Source organism: Urocampus carinirostris, chromosome 1 (assembly GCF_059441175.1).
Source record: "Urocampus carinirostris isolate Australia breed hairy pipefish chromosome 1, RoL_Ucar_1.0, whole genome shotgun sequence".
Taxonomy (NCBI): domain Eukaryota; kingdom Metazoa; phylum Chordata; class Actinopteri; order Syngnathiformes; family Syngnathidae; genus Urocampus; species Urocampus carinirostris.
Window position 1 is genome coordinate 30432496 of NC_142349.1, and position 27006 is coordinate 30459501.

Here is a 27006-nt window from a genome sequence, read left to right on the forward strand (position 1 = left end):
CTGTATGGGAGCATTGATTAATCAGTCATCAAATTTCCAGATATTTTCACAATGTTGGATGTAAAAGGGGGTCAAACATAGATTGAAATGGAAAACACTGAATCCTAACCACTAGACCTTCGTGAATGTTGATGCAGGAAAAGGCATTGGAACTTACCTTTTCTTTTCCTACGTCATCTACATCCCTAGTGGTCTCGTGATTAGTTTATTTTGGCTTTTTTTTTTACTATTATCGGGCCGGCCTGTGAAACTACTGTAAGACAAACTGGTCCGTGGTTCAGGAAAGGTTTGGGACCACTGGTCTAAAACATGCTTTGGGACAGAATACATTTTTTACAAATTTAAAAAGACGGGTATTTCCTTTTCTTTAAAATACACTTCTGGTTTTAGTGAATGTACGTAACGGAATGTAAGCTTGACTTTTGAAAAGAACTGCTGCATATATACTGCTGTGATATATTAAAAAATAGGTGAGCTCAATAAGTTAATGACCCCCACTCCTTAACCAAGTGGAAAGTAATGCGACGTATGCAGGCTTAGAAGTCCCGACACAAATACAAAAAGCTCATCTGACGATTAATAGTAACTGAATTCCGACTCTCCTTTTTTATGTCCTTTTAGTTTTAGCAAAAAAAAAAATCAAGCCAAAACCATTTTACAAGCGCATTCTTATGGAAATTTCACAAGTGTTGTACGGGAAAGCTTTACAGTGATGCTGTCGAAGTAGCTGGTTGACTCTTGGGCCTTGAATCCATAATTACTCATGTGCATTCACCGAAAACGTGTACAATATGTAACTCATTGTTGCTTTTAAAGAAAAACTGTTCAAGCATTCAGAACAACTACTATTTACTGGTTTATTGACCAGAAGCCATTTTTAATCTACCTTCGGAGATGCTTTTTTGGTCACAACTTGACCATCATTTTCAATACTGTTGTTCAGGGCTCATGTAGCTTTCAAGTAAGGTGGGAAATATATGGCAATCTCTGCCCAACGAAGTGTTGAATCTATTTGAAAAAAATGATCATTTCATTTACACAAAGTCACTCCTACACAGCATCTTGTCAGTGAAGGGTTGATTTCAAACTTTCATCTTATTTTGCACTGTAAGTTTCTAGTTTAGATGTGATAGGTTGCGTCCTTTGCGCCTTTGGACATTTAATGTGGGTAATGAATCCTCAATATTTCAACAAAAAGTTTTCAAAATTAACCCACATCGTGGTCGCAGCTGAGCTGCCGTGTTTCCCACTGACCCTAAACACACTGCCGACATGGCAAATAAACAATCGTTCACGTTTAAGTAAGTGTTGTATCAGAGCAAAGACTGCAAAAACAAAGACATTGAAGGCAATTTTTATTGCATTTGAATGGCATGGCCAAGCGGCGACCCTTTCCTGCTAATGTGGTCCAACATGTTACAGCTGCTTTCGACATGTGTTTACACACAATAAATGCCATTAAACAAGGTATGCACTATGCACGTCATGCCTAATTGAACAAGCGGGATTTATGGAGTTTTTCTCCCCAATCCATAGGGGACTACTTAAAAGATGAAAACGGGTGAAGGGCACAGATTACATGGATTTCTTTCACTCTGGGGTTGTTTCAGTCAAACATACTGTTTTTTTTTTTTTTTTTTAAATAAGACTTTTTCTGGCCTTGGCAGCTTTGAGTAGTCATGGTTAAAGAACAGTCACAACATATATGTTATGTGGGTTGAACCGACTAATTGACAAGTTGTTACCACCCCCTAATGACAGTTACATCTTAAAGTCTATTCATCGCCAATCACGTGTTTTGGCTTGAAAATGGGACACTTCTGACCATTTCAGACTCTACATGGAAGATAAACATTATCTCACGCGAACAAAGAGAAAAGTGATTCAAACTTGTACTTAACTGAGGCCAAAGCCATTCACGCGTAACTAGCAGCAAAGAGTTAAGTTTCCTGAAGGACGATGGGAAGCGGCCCCAGTTGCCTTCTGTACTGCGGAAACTCACTAGTCTGCGCCAGTTCTCAGTTCTACTTTTATCCAGCTAACCCCAGGCTGGTTCAAGAATGTCGCATCAGAAGATCAGAGTCTGGATGGGAAGTGCAAATAGGCAGACTTTGTTGTGTGTGATCTGGATTTTTTTCCTCCCCTGACAATTAGGTACATCCTTTTTTTGTGTCAACAGACAAAAGTCTCCATCGTCCTTGGAGGCAATCGGTCTTTCAGATGAAGCTACACGCAGCCGTGTCGAGCCTGAAAATAGTCCGCCAAAGCCCCATCTGATCACTCTTAATCACTTTACTTGGGTCTGTCTGCAGGGATTTCCCCCTTTTGGTGTTAGATCCAGAGCAAATCATCACAACATGCCCTTATCTTCTTGCCATTACTTCCCTTTAATTAGCTTCTGATGCTAAAGGATCCATTCCAGAAGCTCTCAGGTTTAAAAAAAACAAAAAAAAGTCCACTAACAACGATCTATTGCCATCAATTTTGCTCCAGAAGTGGCGAAATGGTGTCGTCAGTCCCAAAAAAAAAAGGGCCATCAATAGATGGCAAGTGACGAGGTGGTGGGTTGCAGCGAGCCTGACGAGTTGGAGCGTCTCATGTGTGGGAGAAGGTAGGAATCGGAGCACAGCTGGTGCACGTCGAAGCGGTCCTCCTTGCGGTAGGCCAGACAGCGGCGGATAAATGCCTGTCCAGGACATGAGGGACCAGCCATTGTTTTATTTACATCAAACGGCAAATGAAAAGTCATTCAAATAGTGAGTGCTACAAAACCTTGGCTTCTGTGCTGGCTTGTGGTTTAGCAGGGAACTGGACCTCAGTGGCTTTGAGTATAGTGTTTTCCTGAAGAATGTCCTGCTGCGACTGGTTGTGACCAAAAGGCTGGTTAAAAAAAAAAAAAAAAACGGGATGATGAGCATAAATCAGAGCATATAGAGGTGTTCTAATAAGACCTGACAAAACCTTTCCTCTATTGTGTTTGGCACAAAAAAAATATATGGAGAAGATTGTGAACCAACACTTTTAAATGTCTGTTTCATTTAATATCATTAATTTGTTAAGTTGTTTTGTGTCAGCCTCAAACTGTCCAGTTTCATGTGCAAACATGGAAACGTGTACTTGCATGGAAGCCATCTTTACCTTGCGGCCATAGAGGCACTGGAAGAAGATAACTCCCACGGACCAGACATCGACTTTGTTGGAAATTTTGGGCGGCTCTTTTCCCACCACAAAACATTCCGGGGGAAGGTACCTGCACACGCAGTCTATTGCTAAAGTCCATGATGGAACTGAGCTGATACAATCGTGTTAAAAAGGTTAAGTGTTACCAGTAGGTGCCTGCTCCCTGAGACGTGAGGTCCATTCCGTCCACACCGTAATTGTCATCATCCATTATCTTTGACAAACCAAAGTCTGTGATTTTGATTTCTCCACATGCGGTTCCATCTACAAGCAGTATGTTACCTGAAGAAGATATTGGCTGTGTTAAAAAAAAACAATGTTTATTTTAAATTCCTCTATGCATGAAATGTCATTCACCCGGCTTAAGGTCATAATGAATGATGGGAGGTTTGATCTCGTTGAGGTAGCGCAGGGCGCTGACAATCTGCATGACGATGGAGCGGGCCTCCTTCTCGGACATCAGCTTGTTTTGTTTCAGGTAGAAGTCCAAGTCGTTGCCCTCGCAGAACTCCAGAACTGTACAGAACCTGATAGGAAGAGGTAGGAGCAACAATTTAGGTTGATGCTTAAAAACACTACATGCTTATGGTGATAAAATTAACGTTATTAGTTAACTACTGAGTTATCCGTATGGCCGGTGGAGCTAGGCAGACACGTTAGTTGTTGCTTGAAGTGACTGGAAGTATTTATTATTGATTGAATACGACCTGAAGTGACGACACTAAAAACATCTTCAGGTTAACTAAAACAATCATATTTATTCTAAATAAATTCCCTTAAAATAAGCAGATTACGAAAAGACACACAAGCCAAAGGGACAAGAACAAGCCAGCTTCCAGGTTGGCATAGAGATCAAAATCCTTTGCCTTTCCAGGTCGGATACCTGCCAGACAACACCAGAATTACCAGCTTTATACAGCCCCAAATTAACATGCACCACCCCATGAATAAAACATTAATAACAATGACACACAACCGTTTTAGCTCCTACAAATGTATATATTGTAAGAATTACAAAAAAATGAAGTGGGGCACCAGAGTTTAAAGTTGACTCACGTGTCAGTATCCAGGGAGAAATAGTCATACAGTTTGACTATTCTGGGATGGTCCAGCTGCTTGTGTATCCGGTACTCTCTGCATGCATGCCTGGGAGGAGAAACAGGACAAACAGCGTTTTGTTTGTATACAGGCATGTATGTGACTTTGCATCAAACAGGAGACCGGGCCTACTTGTGGTAGTTTTCCTTTTTCTCCTCCCTCCAGTTCTTGTTGAGCTGATGTATTTTAACCGCTGCGTAGCGCTGCTCAAACAAGTCAAAAGCCTGTTGGGTAAGGAGACAAACACGAGCGCATCATTAGCCATGTGCTTAGCGAGACACCGCAAAGGATACTTCACAAAAACTTGACCTTGTAGACTTCGCTGAAGCCGCCCCTTCCCAGCAAGTGCAGTAACAGGTACCGTTCGTTCAATGTGGGATGGTCTTTAAACCTGCGTGAAGGGGGTGCCAAACTTTGTAAACAAACTTGTGCTTTCCTGTAAAGTACGTCAACTTCTTACGCAGAGCTGTCCTCGTTGTTTATCCTCTTCAGCTCTCTGATATGAAGGTTCCTCACACGTTCCAACCGCTCAAGCTCCGCTTGGATCTCAGCCTCCTCCTACACAACAAACACTGATTTCAATGTCTCATTATCTCATTAGCTACACCGCTTATCCTCAGTAGGGTCGCGGGGGGGCTGGAGCCCATCCCAGCCATCTCCGGGCAGTGGGCAATGGTTACATTTTTTTGTCTAGTCTTGAAATAACTCTGAAAATGTGTGTACAATGGTACCGCTTCATAAGCGCATGGTATACATTTTATATGATTTTTGGGACAAAAATCAAATAGACAATACAAAGGAATATCCAGATCACGAACAGTCCCAGTGGCGACAACAAGAGACCGCTCGTGACTGCTTTCTGCCAACATCAGCTTGCACAGTTTGCGCAAGCAAACTACCCCAAGGAAAAAATACCAATTGTTCTGTAATTTTCTTTTGTGTGCAAGTTCATTTTAAGTTGCAATAACTTTAATTTTAAGTGTACAGGAAATGATTGCATATTATCGACAGTTCCTTCATCTCATACCTGTCAACCTCCGCCAATTTCTCCCGTTATTAATGATTACAAATCCTCCTTATTAAGTGATAAAAAGCCTTAAAAACACAACATGGCACCTATTGTACTCAGAGTAAGACAGACAATATTAGCAATCTACGATGACGTTGCCATCTGCAACCAATAGGAGAGACGACCTGGTTTATCTATTAATTGGGCAAGATGAGGTCAGTCTTTTTTTGTTTACTTTTTATCCCTGTATAAAAAAATGTTATACGGCTTACACAATGTAAAATGATCAAAAAACGTATAATTTGAAAAGTATGCGATCTCCGTGACTCCTCCTTGCACACCACTCCTTCCTCCGCAGCGCGCACAGCTCGTTACATCGCTTATAACAAACTTCAATAATAAACTTGCGTTATATGTTGTTGACGTCATCTTATTGCTGTATTCTTTTATATTTAATTACTATTTGAATGTATTTTAGTGATCAGGAAGATTTGTATCATGGCTCTTTTTGGGTTCACTTCTATGCTTTTGGGAGGGCGGGAGCCGACCAATTCTTTTTCAAATAAGGGGAAAACTCACTCGTTACACGGGCAATTGAAGCGAAAAGCATGATCCTAGGACATATTAGGTTTATAGGAAGATGTATCACTAAACTAACTGCTACCAACCTTCTTCAGGTGTCCAAGGCGAAGCTTGAATATCTCTTCCTGCTCATGATACTCCGCAAGGGTCAAGCTTAAGCAGAAAAAAAATGTACCTAAACAGTATGGCGCAACATGTTGCTTCCAAGTCTGCTCCCGCTTCCAACTCACAGTTGTGGCAGGGACGGCTTGAGGAAGGGGTCGGAATCGTTTCCATTCACCACTTTAGTTTTTCTTTGCTTGGGTTCAGAGGTTGACGCCAAGGACAGGGAGGGTGACGCCGGGTTTGGAGGCTTCCTCTTGGCGAGCAGCTTTCGCTGGCGCTCAATGTCCTCTCGCTGCTGGTTGATACCTTCTTGCTGCCTGTATACAGCGGGTTGTTCATTCTGTGCTCCCAAATGCAACAGTAACAATGTAATAGAAAGGGGTGTTCTCGGGTGCTTATACAGATTGAGGACGGAGCACCATAAAAAGTCAGAAATAGCCTAATATCGAGTACTACCTGGAATCGGTACTTGCCCAAAACTAGCAAATCATTAAAAATGTCTTACTTGATGAGGTTTTGGAATGCATAGCCGTCAGTCCACTGCTCTGTGTAGGATGCGCCGTGTCTTACGGTGGTGAAGTGTCCGAGACGCAGGCGGTCTTGCATGCTCTTTTCACGACATGACTGTTTCTCTTGGGTGCTCTGTCCAAAAAACAGGTGTGATTATCATAAATGTCTAAGGTTAACCTGGTTACTTTAAGATTCTTAGCAGAATCACTAACAATAGTATGTTGCCTATCCAGCACAGTGCCTCCCCCTGCTCACATACAGTGCATATTTGTTTTGTAATGACATGCAGCTTGAATGTATGAGCATTTATACTGAAGACAAAAGAGGACCTATAGAAAATACGCGACTCGGGGCTACTTCTTATAAAATAAAAAAAAGCTGACAATTCGTAGATTTATAAGACCTTGCCGAATAAGTTATCAGGCTTAATGAAATTATCCGTGTCTGCCCATGCACTAAATCTAATCAAATATCTTGTTTGTGCGATTTTAGTACAAATCTCTAGATAAACGGAAAGGAAAAGCATAGAAAATTGATGTACATGTATGCAAATATAAATACCTTCTCTATAAGAAGCTTCTTGCTCATAGTGATACACTTGTTGAGCCTCTCCTTGTATTTTTCCAGGAGTTTCTGTTGTTCATCAATCTGCCTCCGCAGGTCACAGTTAGCCTGTCATGATGGAGAAACAAAACATGAAAGTTATCTGCATGATCGATCATAGTGTAAGATTCAAAAAGGCCAAATAAAATCATATGGTAACCCACCCTGAGCAGATCATCGATTCGTCCCTCCTTTTTCTCCAGATCCAAGCTCTTGTTACTCTCAAGAGCAGCAAGTTTCAGTCCAGTTAACTCAGTCTTACATTGCAAAAAAAGAACCATTTGGAATAATGACTACACGGAATTTATAAAAAGCATGAGAGGGAAAAATATGGTTTTACAAAACGACATTTCAGAATACCTGGATAAATTTACTGGATCTGGGATTGTATTCTGCAAAACACAAACTGGTGGGAGAGGAGCTGTTCTGGCGGATCTGAGAGAAGGTCACTTGTTGTTATTAAATAGTGCTATGAAATCCAGACTCGGTTTAAACACGCACAATTGAACCAGGAGCCGATTGTGAGCTCTGTGGAGACCGTCGAGCTGATGGCAGGCCTCTAATCGGACTTGAGCCATTCCCACCCTGGAACTTTGGACACATAAAAAAGGAAGTCCGATTAAAGTTTTAGACCGATAGAATATTATATAGTGATCTTAAGCTCACATCGAAGTAGTCGCTGATCTTGGGTCCGCGTGTAGATTTTCCTGTGTGGTGAATTAAGACCCTCATATAGTGACACACTAAAAAAGTTTAAAGATACACTGACTTGTGCGTCCTTCCTCACCTTGACTGCTTTCGGAATAGGTGTCAGCTTTTCTTTTCCTCCCTCTGGATGATTCGGAGTGCTTCTTCTCTGGGGTCTGTAAGTGAACATGGAGCAGAGATAATGCTCAGGACAACATTTACCTAAGACAAGTCCTGTTACTGCTTTCAAAAGCAAGATTTAGTACATACCGAGTAGGCGGGGGAGCTCCCTCTTTTCATATCAGAGTTCTGTGCAGAGAAGAGAAGGAAATGTGCAGGTAGTGGGGAGAGACAGAAAAAAGTATATTGAGTTCAGAAAAAACTGAAAAAAGACCACCTAGTTGCCCATGTTTAGTTCAACTATTTTTTTTGTTTTTATCAGAGTAATTGTCTCAGGTAGGAGAGTTGATGGATTTGTTTTAATGTGACTATTTGCATCTGTTATATATGGAAGACCTGTCCCAAAAAGAAGCACAGCAGCGCAGTGGTTAGCGCGTGTGCGGCACAGTTCAGAAGTCATGAGATCGAACCTTCCTGTGTGGAGTTTGCATGTTCTCCCTGTGCTTGCGTGGGGCACTCCAGTTTCTTCCCACATCCCAAAAACATGCGTGGCAGGTTAATTGGACGGTCCGAATTGTCCCCAGGTATGAATGAGCGAATGAGTTGTCTGTCTCTGTGTACCCTGCGGCTGGCTGGCGACCGGTTCAGGGTTTCCCCTGCCCACTGCCCGAAGATAGCTGGGATGGGCTCCAGCACCCCTGCCACCCTACTCAGGATAAGTGGTGCAAATAATGGATAGATGTCACAAAAAGTTTATATTAATTGTAGTATAACATGCATAAACCCAATTCTGGTTTTATTTCTATTTAAAGAGAGCCTAACATACCCTGCCCTCAGCAGTGCAGTAACTTTATAATATACATAACTAATTAAAAACTGTAATATACTCACATATGGAGTGACCAAAAGCAATTCACCCAAATTTATTATGGGTTTGATACACACTGCAAATTTGAATGCACAAAATATTACATTCCTGTCAAATATCATGTTTGTGCCTATTTACAGTAAATGATTAAATGAAGGTAAAAATCGTTTATATCCAGGTACCAGTAAAAGCAAACTGAGAAATAACAGTGGTATTGGGGTTCTTTGTACAAAATCAGTGGGGCCACAATCTAAGCAGTATTGCAACGTGTTATTTTCGATTGTTCTCGATTGTTCTCAGCTCAGGGATGCTGCTGGAAATGTGAATTTCCCTTCGGGGATAAACAAAGTATCTATCTATCTATCTAACATTAAAACAGGGATATGCTGTCAAAAAAATCTGCATCAAAGAACCGTGAACATAAAAAACAAAACAGTTATACAAGAATAATGAAAAATTCAAAATAAAAGAGCCCATCTACGGGACTGTACACTCTGACAACTTTCAAAATTGACAAATGTTTCACTTGAACAGAGGGCTTACGTTTGAGGTTGCTTTTGTTCAGTGTGATTAATTTGTACTGGAAATACAATGGTATAATCAGATTAGGCAGTGAACTTTATCTACCTCAGACTCCTTGTCGCTGGATGAGCCAAGACTTCCATAGCTGTGGTTGGAGGACTCGTTGGCAAGACCCTTCCCACAAGCACAAAGAAATATTCAGTGAACATCTAATCTTTTGGTGTGTCAATAAAAGCAAAGCAAATCTTATTTTCAATAAGTCAGAAAATTAATTAGCTCTAAAATATTTGTACCACTTAGCAGTGTTACATACAGTCAGCAGCATAAAGTCACTTTCAAGATCCTTGTACAAAAAAAAAGAAAAAAAAAAAGAAGAAGGCCTAGATGTTGTGGAACTCGCTTTAGGATAACGCAAATGTGCAGTTTGTGTTGTGTTACTGGTACTTCTTGCTTGAGTGTTACTGCCTTGTAGTGATTGACAAGTATGGTTATGCATATTTCTTTATCAGTCTTCATGTTTAAATGTAAACACGTTGGACAAAAGGGTTGCATGGCAGGATTGGCCGTCATTGTCCCTGTGTTGACTTGCTTTGACATAACAACAAGACTTTCTGTAGTGTGCTGTTACCTTGGCGCCTCCACTCATGCTCCCAGTGCTGCCTCCTGTGTTGCCGCTGACAGCCCCCGTGAACCTGGCCTCAAGAAGCTCTTGTCTCCGGGGGTCCAAGCTATGCAGCTCCTCCATGGGGCCTGGTGCAAGGGCAACAACAGAGCGAAGTTATCTTTGTAAAAACGAAAACAAATAGAGGGAAGTCAAGGAGGAAATGGCGGAATAAATTAAAGAGAGTGTGGAATGGCTGGGTAACCTCAGTATAAAATCACCAGTCGGTGGTTCAAAAAAGATGCATTTTTACCCAATAACAAACAATGGCATTGGGATGCGGAACTGCTATTTAATAATAATAATAATAATTTCCTTTGTATTGTCATTCTTTGTAACAATGTACACAGAACGAAATGTCGATACATCTGACCCGTTGTAGCGAGTCGATGCAGCCGCAGCCAGAGGGCGCCGCCATTATACCAATTAGGTATGTCTCGGTCGAGGCGCGAACCAGCGACCTCCCAGTATAAACCGGTGAGTAGAAATAGAAGCCAGAGGAGGCTAATTCTAACGAAATAATTCAAATGATTATTATTGTATTTTATGTTATTATTTAATGACATATACAAACTATTGCGTTTAGGTCTCTATTAGTTTCAGGAGCGAGCAGCAGCAAGTCAACTGCAGGAGAGAGAGTGGGAAAGGTGAGAGGAGAGAGAGTGGGAAAGGTGAGATGGCACAACATTCATTTGGACAGGTAACTTAAAATTAGTTTTACCTGGTTATATCAGTATCAGAAATTATTTTCCTCCCATTTTATTAACACTCCACTTATTGAAACATGAATATTTTGTTTGTTTGTTTGTTTGTTTGTACATGATTCAATTGTTTGTTTGTTTGTACATGATTCAAATTGAATCTTTTCTTCCGGCGCCGTCACGAGTGGCAGCCACTCCAGCAGCTCCCGTGTTATTTTCGATTGTTCTCGATTGTTCTCAGCTCAGGGATGCTGCTGGAAATGTGAATTTCCCTTCGGGGATGAACAAAGTATCTATCTATCTATCTATCTATCTATCAAACGACACACTGCATGTCATTATTTCAACCAAGTATGACAATAGGTACAATTCAGTTTGGGCAATATCATGACAACCCTTCTTACAAAACAGCTCTTCAATTTCTAAATTAAAAAAAACATATCTTAAATGGCAATATCTATATTATATAATATATGACTCCATTGGTAAATTTGTAACAGGCTACATAGCCGCTGCAGTAAATAAACAGTCGGCCTTGGCCTTGACATCCTCTTTCCAGGGAGAGGAGCTCTGGTTTAAGGCACCCAACTGCCTATTGATGCTGCAGGCTGCAAGCTTCCTTATTGGATATTATCTGGCTGTCATCATTACATAGCTTTTGGCACCAGGGCAAGCCCTAAAAGGAATACAGTAATGGATATTATGAAACCCTCAAGCAGCACACCAAACAACACAAAAAGCCTGTGCGAGGTTATTTGAGGACAATGGACAGTGGTGCTATTGGGGAGACTTCACATCACAAATAAATTCCATATGCATTATTTATTTCCATTCAGGGTTTGAGTTTACATCTAATTGAAATGCTAGGTGAATTTTACCGTTCGGATTACAGTACTTCCACGACATAATGTAAATAGTTCGCAACATTAAACCACACAATGACACATATTTAATTGCAACACATTATAAAACAACAAATCTCTTATCGATGTTTGTGTCACGAGCATTATAGTACGCACGTTACTCGCAATTAATTAAAAACTACAGCTGATCAACTTATAGTTCCAGACGTCAACGAGAACGCCGTGAATGGCGACAAACATAATTATGACGCTCGACCGTCAAACGCGACAGGCCAAAGTGAAAATTCCGCTGCCTTTGTGCAGACACGATAGCTCGAAGCTACTTGCACTAGCCGTCAACACAAGTGACAGCTGACGTTCGACTTCCAATACACGGAACATCAATGAACTTGACATTCATTTTCACCGCGTTAAATCTTAAGGCGACGTCGCAAGTATCCCGAAAACACACATTTAAGTGAAAAAAGGCGACAAGATAAACACTTGTCGAGCTTCGTGTACCTTCCTTGAGCTTCGCGGTCGCCGTTATATGTTGTTGAGAAATGGTCGGGGAGGAGGAGAGCTGCGACCAAGATGGCGTCGCCTCCAAACTTCCACCACCACTTCCACTGTTACTTTGAACACTCATCAAGCCACTTTGCCGCCCGCAGGAACCAGCAGCAGCAGAATAAGAAACGCCGAGCCGTCGTCCATCGAGTCACACCTGCTCCAGTTTTTTTCCCGGGAAGAAAAGAAAACGCCGCTTTGGTCGTCTTTTCGCTAGACGTCGTCAATGTTGCAATCGTAGAGGAGCGGCTTCCTCGGAGGCTCAATGGAGCGAATCCAGCGGAATAACCTTTGCATGATGACCGAGAGAAGCGACCGAGAGAGACGCGCGGCTGTCAGCGTCCAATTCTCGGACGAGGATTGGATTCCAGTAGGCGGCTCTCGCGAGGTTACAGCTCACCTAGCGGCGAGATGATAGTGAGAGTTATTTCGTCTTTTTTAAGAGAACCGGCTTTTTCGGCTCGGATAAAAAAAAAGAGCCGCCTGTTATGGCACACAAACGGCTCTTTGAACTGTTTTTGTTTTCGTTTAATCCATATATTCCTCATTATTACCTTACGCTACACACCAAATGGCTTGCTCAGAGGGGGCGGGGGGTGAATAAACAAAATAAAAACAAAACAAAAAAAAACCCCAAAAAGAAACAAAAAAATAAAAAAAATATATAAAAAGGAAAGGAGGGGCAAATGTAAAAAGCAAAAAAAAAAAAAAGAAAACCAAACTAGCAAAAGAGAAATAAAACACAAATAAAAGAAAAAGTAATAAACGAATAGGAAAAATTAAAAAAATCTGGGAAAAATAAAAACAGGAAAGAAAAAAATGAAATAAACAAAAAAGAAAAAAACAGGACCAAACATAAAAAAGGTACATAAAAAAAAGAAAAACTGAGTTTGAAAGCTAGGAAAAAAGGAAGAAGGAAGAAAAAAATATAAGAAAAAAAAGTTAAAAGGAGGGAAAATATGGGGGAAACAAGAAATAATACAATAAAAGTAAGAAGGGGAAAGGAGAGAAAATGGAAGATAAACGCAATAAAACTGTTACAAAACGAAGCAAAAAAAGTCATAAGCTAGGGTCAATAGAAATAAAAGAAGGTAAAAAAAAATAAGAAAAAAAGGTGAAAAAGGGAAAGAAAAAAAGTCAAGAGAAGCGGAAGGGAAAAAAACGTTGAAAAAAAGAAACAAAAGAACAGGGGAAAAAAAAGAAGGAAGATATAGAAAAAGCAAAAAGTAGCTAGGAAAACAGAAACAAGAAAAAGATAAAAGCAAATTGCGCACATACAGGGTATTCCAACGTCGTAGCCCCATTTTGACATTAAATATTTTGGAAACTTTTAAGGATATAAAAACACTTCTGGTATATTTCAGAAAACTTGTAATCTCAATCTTTACATGGAATCTTCAACAATGTTCAATGTGCTCACCATTGGTCACTCGAGACACATCAGGCCCTTAGTCAAATTCTTGACGACCGCCATGTCAATGGTTGCAACAGCTTCTGTTATTTGTGCTTCTCCGTTTTTGGACCCAACCTTGATCCAGAAAGCTTATGTAATTATAGACCGTTGTCAAACCTACCGTTTCTTTCTAAAGTACTTGAAAAAGTTGTGGCACAGCAGCTGAATGATTTTATATTCAAGAACAATCTTTTTGAATCCAGGCAATCAGGATTCAGGGGTAACTACTCTACTGAGACAGCCCTGATTAAGGTAACCAATTATCTTTCCCTGGCAATGGACTCCGGCGCTTCATCACTGTTTCTGCTGCTGGACATCTGTGCTGCCTTTGACACTTTGGACCATTATACCTTACTAGACCGGCTAGGAAATACGATTGGTCTCAGGAACTGTCCTCTCATGGTTCCGGTCCTACCTCTCAGATATGACGCATTGTGTGAGATACAGCGATATGACCTCTGAGCCAACTATGTTACCTGTGGCGTTCTGCAGGGCCCAGTACTTGGTCCCCTTCTTTTTAGCATGTATATTCTTTTCGTTAGGTGATGTTATTTGCAGGTAAAACATACATCAGTTTCCATCGCTATTCAGTGGGGGAATCTGCCCCACCAAATTATGGAAATTTGGAGGCCTTTCTCACTGAGATAAAAAGTTGTACGTCACTTAACTTCTTGCGCCCCTACCATGAAAAGACCGAAATGCTAAATATTGGTCATTCTAAATTCTGTGACTTGTTCTCAAACACTGCTCTGATCTTTGACAAATGTCATACCACCTATAATGAAAATTTAGGTATTATATTTGACCCTAATCTGTCCTTCAAGTTATACGGAATATTACTAGAACAGTTTATTTTCCATCTCCACAACATTGCAAAAATTCGCACTATGCTGTCCCAGTCTGATGCCGAGATTATAATTCATGCGTTTTTTTATCTCCGGTCTCGATTACTGGAATGTACTACTCTCCCGTCTCCTGAAGTCCAAAATCAAGAGCCTGCAGCTGGTACAAAATGCTTCAGTGAGGCTTTTAACTAAGACAAGAAAGTATGATCACATTACCCTGATTTTAGTTAACCTGCATTGGCTCCTTGTTAGCTTAAGATGTGATTTTAAAGTTCTTTTGGTTCTTTTTATACAAAATCATGCATGGACTTGCTCCCTCATATCTTTCAGTTTTAATTTCCCCCATGTTCTAGACTGGAGCGAGTGGCGCTGAAAATGCTGGTCTACCAGTGATCCCAAGAGCCAAGAAGAAATCGGCAAGTTTAAGAGCATTCTCCATTCGGGCCTCAGTGCCGTGGAATGTTCTGCCCTTTAAAAATCAATCTGCAACCTCAGTGGAATTGTTTAAATTTATGCTTAAACACACTTCTATTCTGAAGCTTATGAGTGACCTATATTCCATGTTGACGATGTTTGTGTATAGCGGGTCTCTTCTCAAGGTTTCTTAATTTTATCATTCTGATGTTTTAAGTTTTCCTTGCTCTCATGTAGGTTTTGGATCAGGGGATGGTGTATTAACGGTCTGTAGTCTGTCCAGCCCTTAAAGGCTTCTGGTGAGTAAGGGCTCTAAAAATAAACATGACCTGACTTTCCTGAACACCCATTATTTCAACAAGCAAACTTAACACTGTTAACAATGATCTCATAGACAGAAATGATTTAGTTTGGAAGAAAATGTTTGTCTTCATAACAATTTCCCATACTTCTCATATTGTAAGTAAGGCTTCGTCTCCCTCGACCGCACACCCTTGGTGTGTTCAATTAAGAAAAACTGCAGCAATGATGTGACTGTGAAAACCTGAAAACTGCACATCCTGTATTCATTTTTTCAGAGTAACAGCTGTTAAAAAAAGGAGCTTGAGACATTGGCCCTGCACTTACATTTACGGTCAAATTTTCTATAGCTATGCACACAGACCTTTAAATATATATTTTTTATTGCGTAAGTGTATGGTTGTAGTTGTGGGGAGGGGTGTGCAGGTGGGATGCTTAAGTAATCCAACTTGGCAACCTTAGCTCTTTTGTTCCAAATTTGGTGCACTGCATCAAAAATGATGTTGTCTTTGTGTGGAGTACACAACCATGCAAAAAAGTTGCTTCTGTCTGGAATTTAGACAGCAATATGTCCTTTTATTACTCTTCTCACTTAGCATTTATTAACCCAGTATTTGAATAATGCACCGTCAAATCACGATTCTAGCAATTAAAATGCAGTCCTTTAACCTGTGCCGATCCATTTCACACTCACACTTGACATTCAGTGTGAGAGACAAGTCAGAGGCACAAACATACTGCACCTGCCTGTGCTAACCGGATTTCTTCTTTGGTGGGCCTCGGGGTTTCTATGGTAACAGAACTATAGTCTTAAAGCTATGAGAAGGATTCTTTGAACTGAGAACAGAACTGCTGCACTATAATCCAGAGCGCGTTTGGACGCCCTCTCAAGTTGCAGGCAGTGCATTTCAGGACATTCTCTCCGACCTTCCGTAAATTAGCCATAAAAATGAAGAAAAATATATGTATAGTATATTTCAGGGCATTCTGTCTAATGTTCCGCAAGCAAGCTACAAAAAAATCAGTTTTAATGCAAAAGCTTATAAGAAAGATGTGCAATTTATAGGTACACTTCAAGAGTTATCGATTTGTATTGTAGTAGCAGAACAGTAGGTAATATTAAAGGGACATTTTGTATTATTTTAACACTAGATGTTTCTGAATCGTATGTATAGTGCAGGGTCTCCCATTTTTTCAAGCTCAATGCAACATTTTGTTAATTAGTAGCACAAAGGGCACCCAGTTTTATAGGCATAACTAAAATAACAACTTATCATGTTATTATCATGTTATTATCATGTTATTACTATGTTATTACCCAGGTTAATTATTTAAAGTAGAGTTAAATAGACTCAGTCAATGCCCAGTAAATTATTTAAACTTGAAAATCATAATGGTGAGTTGTTTTGAGAACAATTCCGCAGGCACCTCAGCTGTCTTTAGAGCAGGGGTGTCGAACAGGCGGCCCGCGGGCCAAATCAGGCCCGCTAAGGGATTGAAACCCAGCCCGCGAGACAACGCCGAGGGAAGCACAAGAGAAACAAGCTGCAGGTTGAAATATGTCCACTTGATTTTGCCAAGCCAGGTGCCTCTCACAAAGACGTTGTACTGCAGTTGTATTTCTCTCTCTCTCGCTCGCTCTTGTTCTCATTCTCTTTCTCTTTTTCTCTCTTTCTCTTTCTCAATTTGTATCTCTCTCTCTTTCTTCCTCAATTTGTATCTCTCTCTCTCTTTCTCAATTTGTATCTCTCTCTCTTTCTTTTTCAATTTGTATCTCTCTCTTTCTCTATTTGTATCTCTCTTTTTCTCTCTCTCCCTTTTTCTCAATTTGCATCTCTCTCTCTCTCCCTTTTTCTCTTTCTTTGTTCCTCTTTGTCTCTTTCTCTTTTGCATTCCCCTTCTCTCTTTCTTTCCTCTTTTCTCTGTTTCTATTTCTCTTTTTTTGTTTCTCACGTTCTCACTCTCTCACCTGCTCTCTCTCTTATTTCTATCTCTCTTTTTTTTACTTGCTCCTCAGTCTACTAGTCTGGTTTGTTCTATCGTTTGGCCCCCGAGTTAAAAAGAGTTTGACACCCCTGCTTTAGAGGTACCCTTGTGCCTGCGAGTACCATGTTGGTGACCCTTGGTCAACATCTCCAAATTATATCATTTCTCTTCTCATTTTTTCCCAGCCGTTCACAAGTTTTTTTTGGCAGCAAGCTGGTCGACAATTATGCCAGCTCCCTCTAGGTGAGGCTCATGTTATGTAAAATCAATGCAAATTTCTCAACCTATAAGTATTTAAAAATGCATGTTTATGAGATAATTCATGTATTTTTGCTTATTATGTCAATCAATACTGTTTTTTTGTTTAATTAATTTTTTTTACCATGAGAAGACTAAATATTACACACTGTCCCTTTAAGCCACAAGAGAAAAAAATACCACCAGTAGTTGCAAAATAAAGCCAATACTGAAATATTAATGTGTGCAATACATATATATCTTTATTATACAATTTATGGTCCTAACTAGTTTATACAGGTACATATACTTTTTTTTTTCAAATGACAGCATGCATCGGAATTATTACATTAAAAACAATAACATGTTAAATATTCTTGCCTTTGTTATGAAGGTTAAATGATAGTAATTGAATCACAGTAGCTCAAGTAAACATTTGGTTTTTGGATTGAAAGCCCTGCCTTTGGTTTTCATACATCTTGACATATGATCTGAGGAGGTCCTCCATTGTGTGACCCTAAAAAATAACAGTTTTATGTCGTTAGAAAACGATAACTTTAAGTTAAGGAAGCAATATGCCAGGATTGGTTGTGATGCGAGGATCTCACCTGCGATGTTTCACAAGAAAAGACGTTGCCCCGGACCAAAGTTCCGATGGTCATTTGGAAATAGCCACCTACGCTGTGGCACTCTGTGATTCGGCTGAACGGGTGCATGACCAGCAACTCCTGTGGGAGTCATATTCCAAACAATTATATCAATAGTTCATTTAAGAATTAAGGATTGGAAGGGAAAAAAAACGGGATCTCACATCTTATCAGCATTTGTACACCGTTTTCATGGCAGAATTCAAGCAATTTTTAAGTACTTTCCAAGCCACTAGTCACAAATACATCTGCAATTTACAGTTGTGATTTTTATTCTTGTGTGTAAATTTATCAAGACATGATTTTCCGATCTTAAATCAATTCCGAATATATTAGTGAGGCTTAACAGTGCATAAATAATTTTGAGACAAATCTATCCCCATATTAGTGTCCGGTATCTGCTCGTGTATGATGGTATCGATCCTGTCTGTCCCGTCCTGTCCGGTATCTGCTCGTGTATCTGGTATCGATCTCGTCGGCCTCTGGCTTCCTGTTTTTCCACGCCGGACTTCTGTCTTACTACTTCCACCCAGCGATCGCCGAATCACTGGTGTTTGTGTTTACGCGCATGACAGCCCCATTCCCATAAAATAAAGCTTGTGTGAAAACGTTACGCATCTGAGTCCTCCTCCTGTTCTGTTTTTTACACCTTGCATTAATACACATAATATAGTCCTATTTAGGTAAGGCCTTATAGGACAATGCCATACAAACTAATGCCAGTTCATCATGAGGGAAGAAATGCAATGACAAAGTGAAGCCAACAGAGAGCAGTATTGGCGTCATTTTTAAGCTAAGTTTGTGTGAAGCATGGCAACAATGTGAAGGATTTAGAAGCCCTTCATCCAAAAGAACTTTCGATCCTTGAAAACAACATTAAAATTCAAGCATTTTCAAAAATGCCAAGCATCCCTGCGAAACCTGTATCAGCCTAAATCTGGCAATGTTGTATGTTATTGTATTTTAATGATATTTGCTAAACTGTGACATATAAGTCTGTCATTGTTTTTATTAATCTTTTTAAAGGTGCCATCTGGAATTTGAATTTCATTGATACTCTCTGCTGCCATCCCCTGGTGTAAAGTCTTGAGCGCAACCTCAATCAGCTCATTCTTTAAAAGATACAAATCATAGATGCGCTCGAATAAACTCGAGTTGGCGTTTGGACTGTTTTTGAAACCGGCCTTTTCTTACTTTTAACATATTCATGCTACACTAACAAAACCATTTCAAATAAATATAAATGGTCTGCATTTATATAGCACTTTTCAAGTAAATGAAGACCTCTCAAAGCGCTTTACAATGTGCTTCACACTTTCGCTTTTACACACACTTACTGACAAATAGCAGCGTCAGCCATGCAAGGCGCCGACCTGCAGGGGGCATTAGGGATTCAGTGTCTTGCCCAAGGACACTTCGACATGTAACACGGAGGAGCCAGGAATCGAACCTAGGACCTCTTGATCCAAGAAAATACAATGAGAACTGGTATAAACTTAAAAATAATTACAACCAAATGAGTTAGGATATTTAAGCACAAGCATAAAGTCACTCTCCACCCCATCTCCACCCTCCCCTTTTCCTGCTTCCTAATGTGCTGCACATCCCGGAACAGCAATGCTAAAAGTAAGATAAAGGCAGATGGTCCGGTGGAAAAAGAATTATAAAGGCTCTTTAAACTCAGTTATACATTGTTAACACATACTAAAGGTAAGATCGGGCCGATTAACTTGATTTGAGGGACAGAGCCTGAAAAAAACTTTGCTTGCTGACTTTTTTTTTAATTAAACACCCGTCATTGTTGGTTTTATGTTTTTTTTTTTTTTCATTTTTAGGGGCCGGTCACACAGACATTTGCGGCTGAATCACGGCCAGAAATTTCTGTCTGTGAGGCGGACGCTATTGGACGCTTTGAGATCGCCATACAGACGAGATACAGCAGTGCTTAACACGCGGTCGGAAATTCGCGCGGGTGGCAGCGCGAAAAAGTTTTGCGCTGCTCAATTCTTTAGAGCGCGGGTACACAGCCTTTCACGAGCGTATCGAGGCTGAACCACGGCCAGAAATTTCTGGCCGTGAAGCAGACGCTGTTAGGCGCTGTTGGACGTTTTGAGACCGCCATATAGACGAGATACAGCAGTGCTTTACTCGCGGATGGCCGCGCGAAAAAATTTTGAGCTGCTCAAAAGTTTGAGCACGTGTTAAACCGCGTGCCGCACACGTGGTCAACACGAGGTAATGACGCGGTTACACATGGGTAGGACGGGAAATTTCAGCGGGTAATCGTGGGTGGAGCATGGTAATAGCATGTTCTGCGCCTGTATCGCGGTGTTATTACGTGAAATTAGCGTGTTACGCGTGTGACGGTCAAACGCCTTTCTCCGCGTATATACAGCGCGATTTGCCAAGCACACGTCAGTTGTGCTCGAGACGTCAAGGGGGTGAACATGGATCCCCGTCAGCGTAGTGACCTCGTCTTAATCCATTTTTATTTCTTGACATTTCTTTTTAAGATAATAAAATAAAAATGATGCCATAGCTTGAAATCTTGATCTTCACGGGACTGTGTCTTGAGCGGTTATGATTTCTACAGCCCGGTGTTATCCGAGAAATGCATCCCTGCCGAGATTTGCATCCCCCTCGCTACTACAACCACTTTTACCTCGTTTTATCTCACTTTTAGGGAATGTAATGGCGAACATATAACCAAAACCACTTCGTCTTGCATTTGTTGAGAATGTAATACAACTTAAACCATTCCGTCTTTGTTTTTGTTGTGAACGTAATCGAACGGTAAATCCTCCCCCCCTCGCGTGAACGCGCATTCTGCTGCGCTTCCAACAAAAGCGATCGTATTCTATATAAAACGCTTATTAAAAGAATAAAGCGAGCTAATTATAACAATTGGGAGATCCTAGTCTATATAACGCGTTTATTTAAACAATAAAGTGCGATCGTATTCTACAAAATACGTTAACGCGGATGAAAAAGTAAAACGCGATCGCAGCAGAATGCGCGTTCACGCGAGGGGGTGGGGGTGTTGCGTAGGAGTTGGATTTGGGCACAACACCGGCTCGGGAGCTTTTATACCCGTGGTCCACACGAGAAAATGACGCAGAAATGACGCGATGAGGAAGCGGAACAGTCGCCGGCGTGTTTTGCGGGCATACCACCGATGAACAGTGGGTTGGCCAATTTTGCGCATTTTCCATCGCGGGCAACCACGGGCAAAAAAAAAAACGCAAAATTTTAGCTGTGATTCAGCCGCAAATGTCTGTGTGACCGGCCCCTTACGTTTTTTTTTCTATTTCGAGATTTATTCATTCATAATTTGTTTTATTTCCAGGGTGCCAACATAGTGGGTGACTGGTTATCACTTCTGCATCACAGTTCAGAGGTCCTTGGTTAAATTCAGGCTACCAGTCTCCCTGTGTGGAATTTGCATAGTCTACCATGTATGCATGGGTTTTCTCCGATTTCAACCCTGTTACCCAAAACATGCGTGGCAGGTCAATAGGCGATTTAACAATGTCCCTTGGAATAAGTGTGGTGACAGATTGGCTTCCCTTCTATTTAAGCTCAGTGGTCTCACTCACCCTTTGACAGTCCGTCAAGGAACCTCTGCCCCGCAAGACGTGGGTTGTGGGTTTTGACTCTGTACGGTTCCCTGCCTGTGATTCCGGTCCGGTATTGTTCCCATCTATTTTGTCCTATTTAATTTCGATATACCGTTTTGATATCAATCCTGTCTGTCCCGTCCTGTCCGGTATTGCTCAATCTGTCCGACATCTGCTCGAGCAATTGGTATCGATCACGTCGGCATCTGTCTTCCGCCGAATGAACCCCGAATTACTGGCAGTTGGGTTAACGTGCATGACTGCCCCATATCCCGTGAAATAAAAGCTTGTGTGAGAAACGTCACGCATCTGGGTCCTCCCCCTGTTCCGGTTCATGACACAATAATACTGTCTTATTCATGTCAAACGACTTGTCATCAGCGGACTGATTTATAATCTACCTTTAAGTAAGTTACTTTAAAATATAATTTGGTTTATTATTTGGAACTTTCAAAATGAAGTCGTCAGTAAAGTAACTTAAAATTAAATGACCAGACCTCATTGTCAAAGTGCAGGTAATGGGAATGCATACCTTGGATTTTGGGTCGATTAAGCTCACACCTTGCTTGCTGATGGCAATCAAAACAGGATTTGGGTAGCTTGGCTCACAAGTTTGCTGCAAGAAAAGTAGTGTCATGAATAGGAAAGGTCAAAATGCAATCGGCATAATCCCTACGCATTTCATCCTCACAACTTACCTTAACTTCAAAGAAGGTACAGCCGAAGGTTGGCCAGCTCGAGATGGCTTTCAAGAAGGCAATTTTGCATTCCTCCACCGTGATGCCACTCTGCTTGTTGTAGGAAGACATGATGTGCTGCAAGACCAACCCAAAGGACAAGCCATTGTAACAGGATAAGAAACTGCATGAAACGGTCCGGTTTTGAGCATGCCTCCATTTGGAAAGGCTCTTTTAAATGCCTCATTTTCCTTTTTCCATTACCTTCTTCCATTCCTCGGGGGTGGCGCTTTTAATCTGGTCGGCTGGGACCAAGTCTTTGAGCATTTTGGGGATCATGACAAACTGTGTCCTGTCAGAATCCACTTTGGCTCTGAAAAGCAGCCCGCCGAGCTTGATCATGTCCTCTTTGCTGCAGTTGTGATACCCCAGAAGATATTTTGGGAGCTCCTGTGTGGCAGCATTAAGGATAATAATGGTAAATGTAATTTAATATTTTACTACATCATATTTATATATGCAAACATTTGATTTACCGTATTTTCCGTTCTGTAAGGCACACTGGATTATAAGGTGCATCCCACAAAAGATAGTCTTTTGAGATGTTTTTTTCAGAGAGTGCATTGGAAAAGGATTGTTCTCCCCAAGAACTTTTTTTATTTATTTAAGGCTTCGATTCATGGATAAATAAAGTCAAAACATGTGAAAAATAATCGTGAAAAGATACCAAATGTATTCCAACATTTTATTGCGCTGACAATTACAAAGTTGAAAAGTAGATCTTGCAAAAAATATTCACACCCTTTGAGTTAATACTTTGTACAAACTGCTTTTACTGCCATCACAACCACAAGCCTTTTTAGGCATGTCTCCATACACAAATGCTCTATTGGATTGAGGTCTGGACTTTTGCTTGGCTATTCTAACACCTTTATATTGCTTGTTTTAAACCATTTCATGGTAGATTTTGCTTTATGTTTAGGGTCTGTGTCCTGTTAAGAGGTAAAACTGCACCCCATTCTCAGGTGTCTAGCAGAATTTAACATATTCTCTGCATGACACGCAGTTTATTTGGCTCAAGAGAATGATGCTGCCACCTCTATTTTTGACAGTGGGTTTGGTCTTTTGAGGGTATTGTGCAATGTTCCTCTGATGCCAGAAGTAAATGCTTTGCATTCAGCCCCAAGTTCAATTTTGAGAACTTTCTTTCACATGTTATTTGTGTCTGCCATGGGGCTACTTGCTAACTCCAAACAGGCCTTTTTATTGTATTCTCACAGGAAGGGCTATCATTTGCGCCTCTTCTATAAAGGTCAAATTTATGAAGAGTATGATTAATAGTTGTGTTGTGCACAGACTGTCCCACCTGAGCTGTGTTTGCGTGCAGGTCATCCAATGTGATCATGGGTCCTTTTGGTTGCTTCTTTGATTAGTATTCTCCTTGTTTCGTTAATTGCTCTCTCCATTTTTATATCTTTGCTCGCGCAGTGCTCCGGAAGATGTGTAAATGTTGCAAAATCACAGAGCAGGTGCACATTAACTGAGTCTTAACGACACACATGTGCACTTTGACATTGTCATTTAGGTCATTCATAATTCATCAGGGAACCTCTGGAGTTAGTTAGCTAAGCTTAGAAAGCAGGGGGGCAATGAACTGATGAACTGGTTACCAGCCAGTGGCAGGGCACACGGAGACAAACTACTCACTCGCTCATTCACACCTAGGGACAATTTGGACAGGCCAATTAACCTGACATGCATGTTTTTGGAATGTGGGAGGAAACCGGAGTGCCCGGAGAAAACCCACGCAAGCACAGCGAGAACATGCAAACTCCACACAGAAATTTTTAATCTCATGACCTGAGAACTGTGCCGCACACACGCTAACCACTGCGCTGCCGTGCTGCCCCACATGTAGTTGATTCTTAGAGATGATTTTCACTTTTTTAGCTTTAATGTTGAAGCCTGAAATGTGGCAATATGACAATAAGTTCTTGGGGGGCCACTACCTTCGCTGGACACTGTTTGTGAGGGAACCGGACTACACTGTGCATGTACAGTACAGTTAGGGGTAAAGTTGCACACAAAAATTAAAAAGTAACATATTTTTCGCACTGATTGAGCAGTCAGAATATAGCATGGATCAAAATTCCATAATTTTGGATGCAACTGGAATTGCATCCAAAATCACAGTGGGTAGAGCAGCAGATCCTATCCAGTAGACCTCTAGCGAAACAGACACATGAAAAGGCATTGTATTTTATGTTATCATCACACTATTTTTAATCACGTTAATTTTATTCCCTAGTGGTTGAGTGGACAGGATTCGGCGCTTTCCTGACGCAATCCGGGATTGATTCCCGTTGCATCCAATGTTATGCAACTGTGAACAACCATTCGTGCTAGCAGACTGATGGTTAAAATTCAATGTTCTTACCATTGCTATCCGGTTTGATATCAAATGATTATTAATTGCACAAATATGGCCACGCATTTCCAATTTTGTCTGCATACAAGGAGCAAAGGATTATGAGTCGCAAGTTCAAGTTTTTGGCCAATTTGGGGGTTTTGGGTGGGCCTTATAGTCCTGAAAAGACTCTAAATATCAATTCTACTTGGGAGTGCAATGAAGTGTTAGTCTTGGTACCTGTGGATAATGGAAGGTGAGGTCTGCAACCAAGTCCTTGCCTGGCATCACATTAAACCAGAGCTTCCTCTTGAAAATCAACGCATAGGCTAAGTTGACTGGTGACAAAAAAAATCAATGAGAATCAGGGAATGGGGTAAAAACCATCAAGCTGCCGTGTCCTTCATGATGCATTACCTTCTCTTAATTTTTTTCCTTTCTTTGAAATTTCTGATGCCTCTCGTAAACTGTCAAAGAAATAGTCTTGCTCAGACAAGCTCAGCATCTGAAGGTAAGAGATTATGAAACATTTTAGAAAGTACCTCCTGCACCAAGCGTGAGTGCAACACAAGAAACACATACCTTATATGGTGTTTTCAAATAGAGGCCATATCCATCCGGAGAACTCAGTTTGAGCTGTGAGGAAATATTGCAGCACAGATCTTGGATTGTGGTTGTAGATGTCACCTCAAATATCTGGAAGAGAAATTTCCGTCTGAATGTAGCTTAAAGACGAAGGCATAAAGATAATGTCTTCTCTAAATTGCCTGATCCATAGAAAAATCACCTGAAGCTCAAAATCGACAGGAACTTACATCATTTGTATCATTGGGGAAGTGAATTTTATGGTAAATGAGAATGCTGTTTTGCTGGATGGCATCAACTTCAACTAGAGGTGGAGGACGTTTCCTGGGCTCTTTACTGAACAAATAAAAAGCATACAGGGACAGATGTTGAAAGAATACATTTTTAAGATGGGATGCCAATGGGCCACAAGTTTGAGACAACTATCACAGTAAAGACAATAAAAGTTTGCAGCTCTAGCGAGTAAGAAGTAAACAAAGAAAAAGATACATTGAGATTTAAATAAAAGATACAATTTCGATAGGAAACACATCGTAGTGAATATTTAAATGTATTACTGTATTATCAAATTTGATACATTATGTTAATTAGATAACAATGACATTTTACTCCCTGTTTCGATAAAGTTTTGTAAAAAAAGACATCATGGCCATAACCAATGTCCTTGTCATTGCTCACTGCGGGCAGAACACACATGTCAGTGTTGACCACAGACAGGACCCCAAATTATCAATGGCATTTGGAAAAAACAAATCTTTCCTTTTCGACTCCTTCGATGTGAGTCACAATGTTCCAAGTAATCTAAACGAGTTTTGTTGAGTTTTGTTTCCATTTCTCTTTGATGTATTAAATGATTTCTCATGGAGACAGATTATAACATTTACATCAGATTTAAGATTCTGTTTTAATAATCGATGACTTTGTTGATTAAATGTATATATTGATACTTTACTTGGCTAAATTTTGATAAAATGTTCCAGTTATTGTAAGTAGCCTAGGCTAGTAGTAGTCGCTCCTTTCATGTTTCTTGATACGTAGCCGTAGATGTCTCGATGTTGCCAAAGTTTTCAAAGCCGTTTTTTTTTTTCCTCCCGGGAAAATATTTTGATTCTTTGGACGATTGGAAATCTCGGTGATCCGAGTGGTGAGCTACCCCAGACCAAGAATCCACTAAGGATCAGATTCATTATATAGCTCTGCATTAAGTTTGCGGTAGAAATTTGATTGTTTCTTTGACTTTGTACATATGAACTTCGAGAAACCAGTGACACCCAGGGACTTGGCATTCCTCAATTGGAAAAAATCGGAATTGATAAATCTTTGCTCATTTGATAAACCTTGTCTTTCTTTGAAAGGAAACAGATTTGAATTGATTCTAAAACCCTATAAGTGCACATAAATGTCAATTTTGATATTACATAGGTTATCAACCGAAATTAGCCCCAAAGATGTGTTAATAATTTGCACTACTAATCGTTAGTGAGTCATTTTTGACCCAGGGTCTGACTCAGTGTTGACTACACACACAAAAAAGGGAGTACCACACCTATATAGTTATTACTACATCCTAACAAACATTATATGCATCCATTACTATATATTCCCATTGTAATTTAATTGTATAGCCTCTGAGACACATCGGTTAATACGGGTTTAAACGGGTCACTGGAGACCTTAACACAACTTAAGGGTTATAGTAGATGACCGGTCATCAAACTCAAATACATCTACTGTAACAGGGTTGGTAGACCAAGATCAACCAAACTTTATAAGTCCTCATCTA

The 27006-nt window shown here is 40.5% G+C and overlaps 2 protein-coding genes across 2 annotated transcripts in view; both read right to left on the bottom strand.

Annotated features, from left to right (window-relative positions):
* Window positions 1–1338: 1338 nt before the first annotated feature.
* tlk1b (tousled-like kinase 1b) lies at window positions 1339–12443 on the bottom strand. Its single transcript, XM_088334679.1, has 22 exons — window positions 12011–12443; window positions 9913–10034; window positions 9390–9458; window positions 8045–8083; window positions 7875–7950; window positions 7754–7794; window positions 7589–7678; window positions 7448–7522; window positions 7252–7344; window positions 7046–7156; window positions 6480–6616; window positions 6100–6291; window positions 5956–6022; window positions 4739–4836; window positions 4588–4669; window positions 4411–4502; window positions 4237–4326; window positions 3538–3707; window positions 3327–3462; window positions 3139–3250; window positions 2773–2880; window positions 1339–2686 (listed from the first exon to the last, which is right to left on the bottom strand). The coding sequence occupies exons 1-22, from the start codon at window positions 12135–12137 to the stop codon at window positions 2537–2539; spliced, it is 2277 nt and encodes a 758-aa protein (XP_088190805.1). The 5' UTR covers window positions 12138–12443; the 3' UTR covers window positions 1339–2536.
* Window positions 12444–17533: 5090 nt separating this feature from the next.
* Window positions 17534–27006, bottom strand: part of LOC148374275 (unconventional myosin-VIIa-like) — a 43462-nt gene continuing 33989 nt past the window's right edge. Inside the window, exons 41-49 of the mRNA XM_088354842.1 lie at window positions 25454–25559; window positions 25221–25334; window positions 25056–25143; window positions 24879–24976; window positions 22496–22681; window positions 22253–22369; window positions 22087–22170; window positions 17899–18018; window positions 17534–17807 (exon numbers count right to left, since the gene is read on the bottom strand). Of these exons, the coding sequence (XP_088210968.1) occupies window positions 17715–17807; window positions 17899–18018; window positions 22087–22170; window positions 22253–22369; window positions 22496–22681; window positions 24879–24976; window positions 25056–25143; window positions 25221–25334; window positions 25454–25559 (1006 nt within the window). The 3' untranslated portion in view covers window positions 17534–17714. The remainder of the gene's footprint in view (window positions 17808–17898; window positions 18019–22086; window positions 22171–22252; window positions 22370–22495; window positions 22682–24878; window positions 24977–25055; window positions 25144–25220; window positions 25335–25453; window positions 25560–27006) is intronic.

What these genes read in the sequence shown, in the direction of transcription:
- tlk1b (XM_088334679.1), bottom strand. Translation starts at nt 12,137, where the DNA reads ATGAGTGTTCAAAGTAACAGTGGAAGTGGTGGTGGAAGTTTGGAGGCG. An exon ending in GCATTCCAAAACCTCATCAA is followed by an intron (nt 6,292 to 6,479) that starts GTAAGACATTTT and finishes CGCTGTATACAG; the next exon opens with GCAGCAAGAAGGTATCAACC. An exon ending in AACAACGAGGACAGCTCTGC is followed by an intron (nt 4,670 to 4,738) that starts GTAAGAAGTTGA and finishes CCCTTCACGCAG; the next exon opens with GTTTAAAGACCATCCCACAT.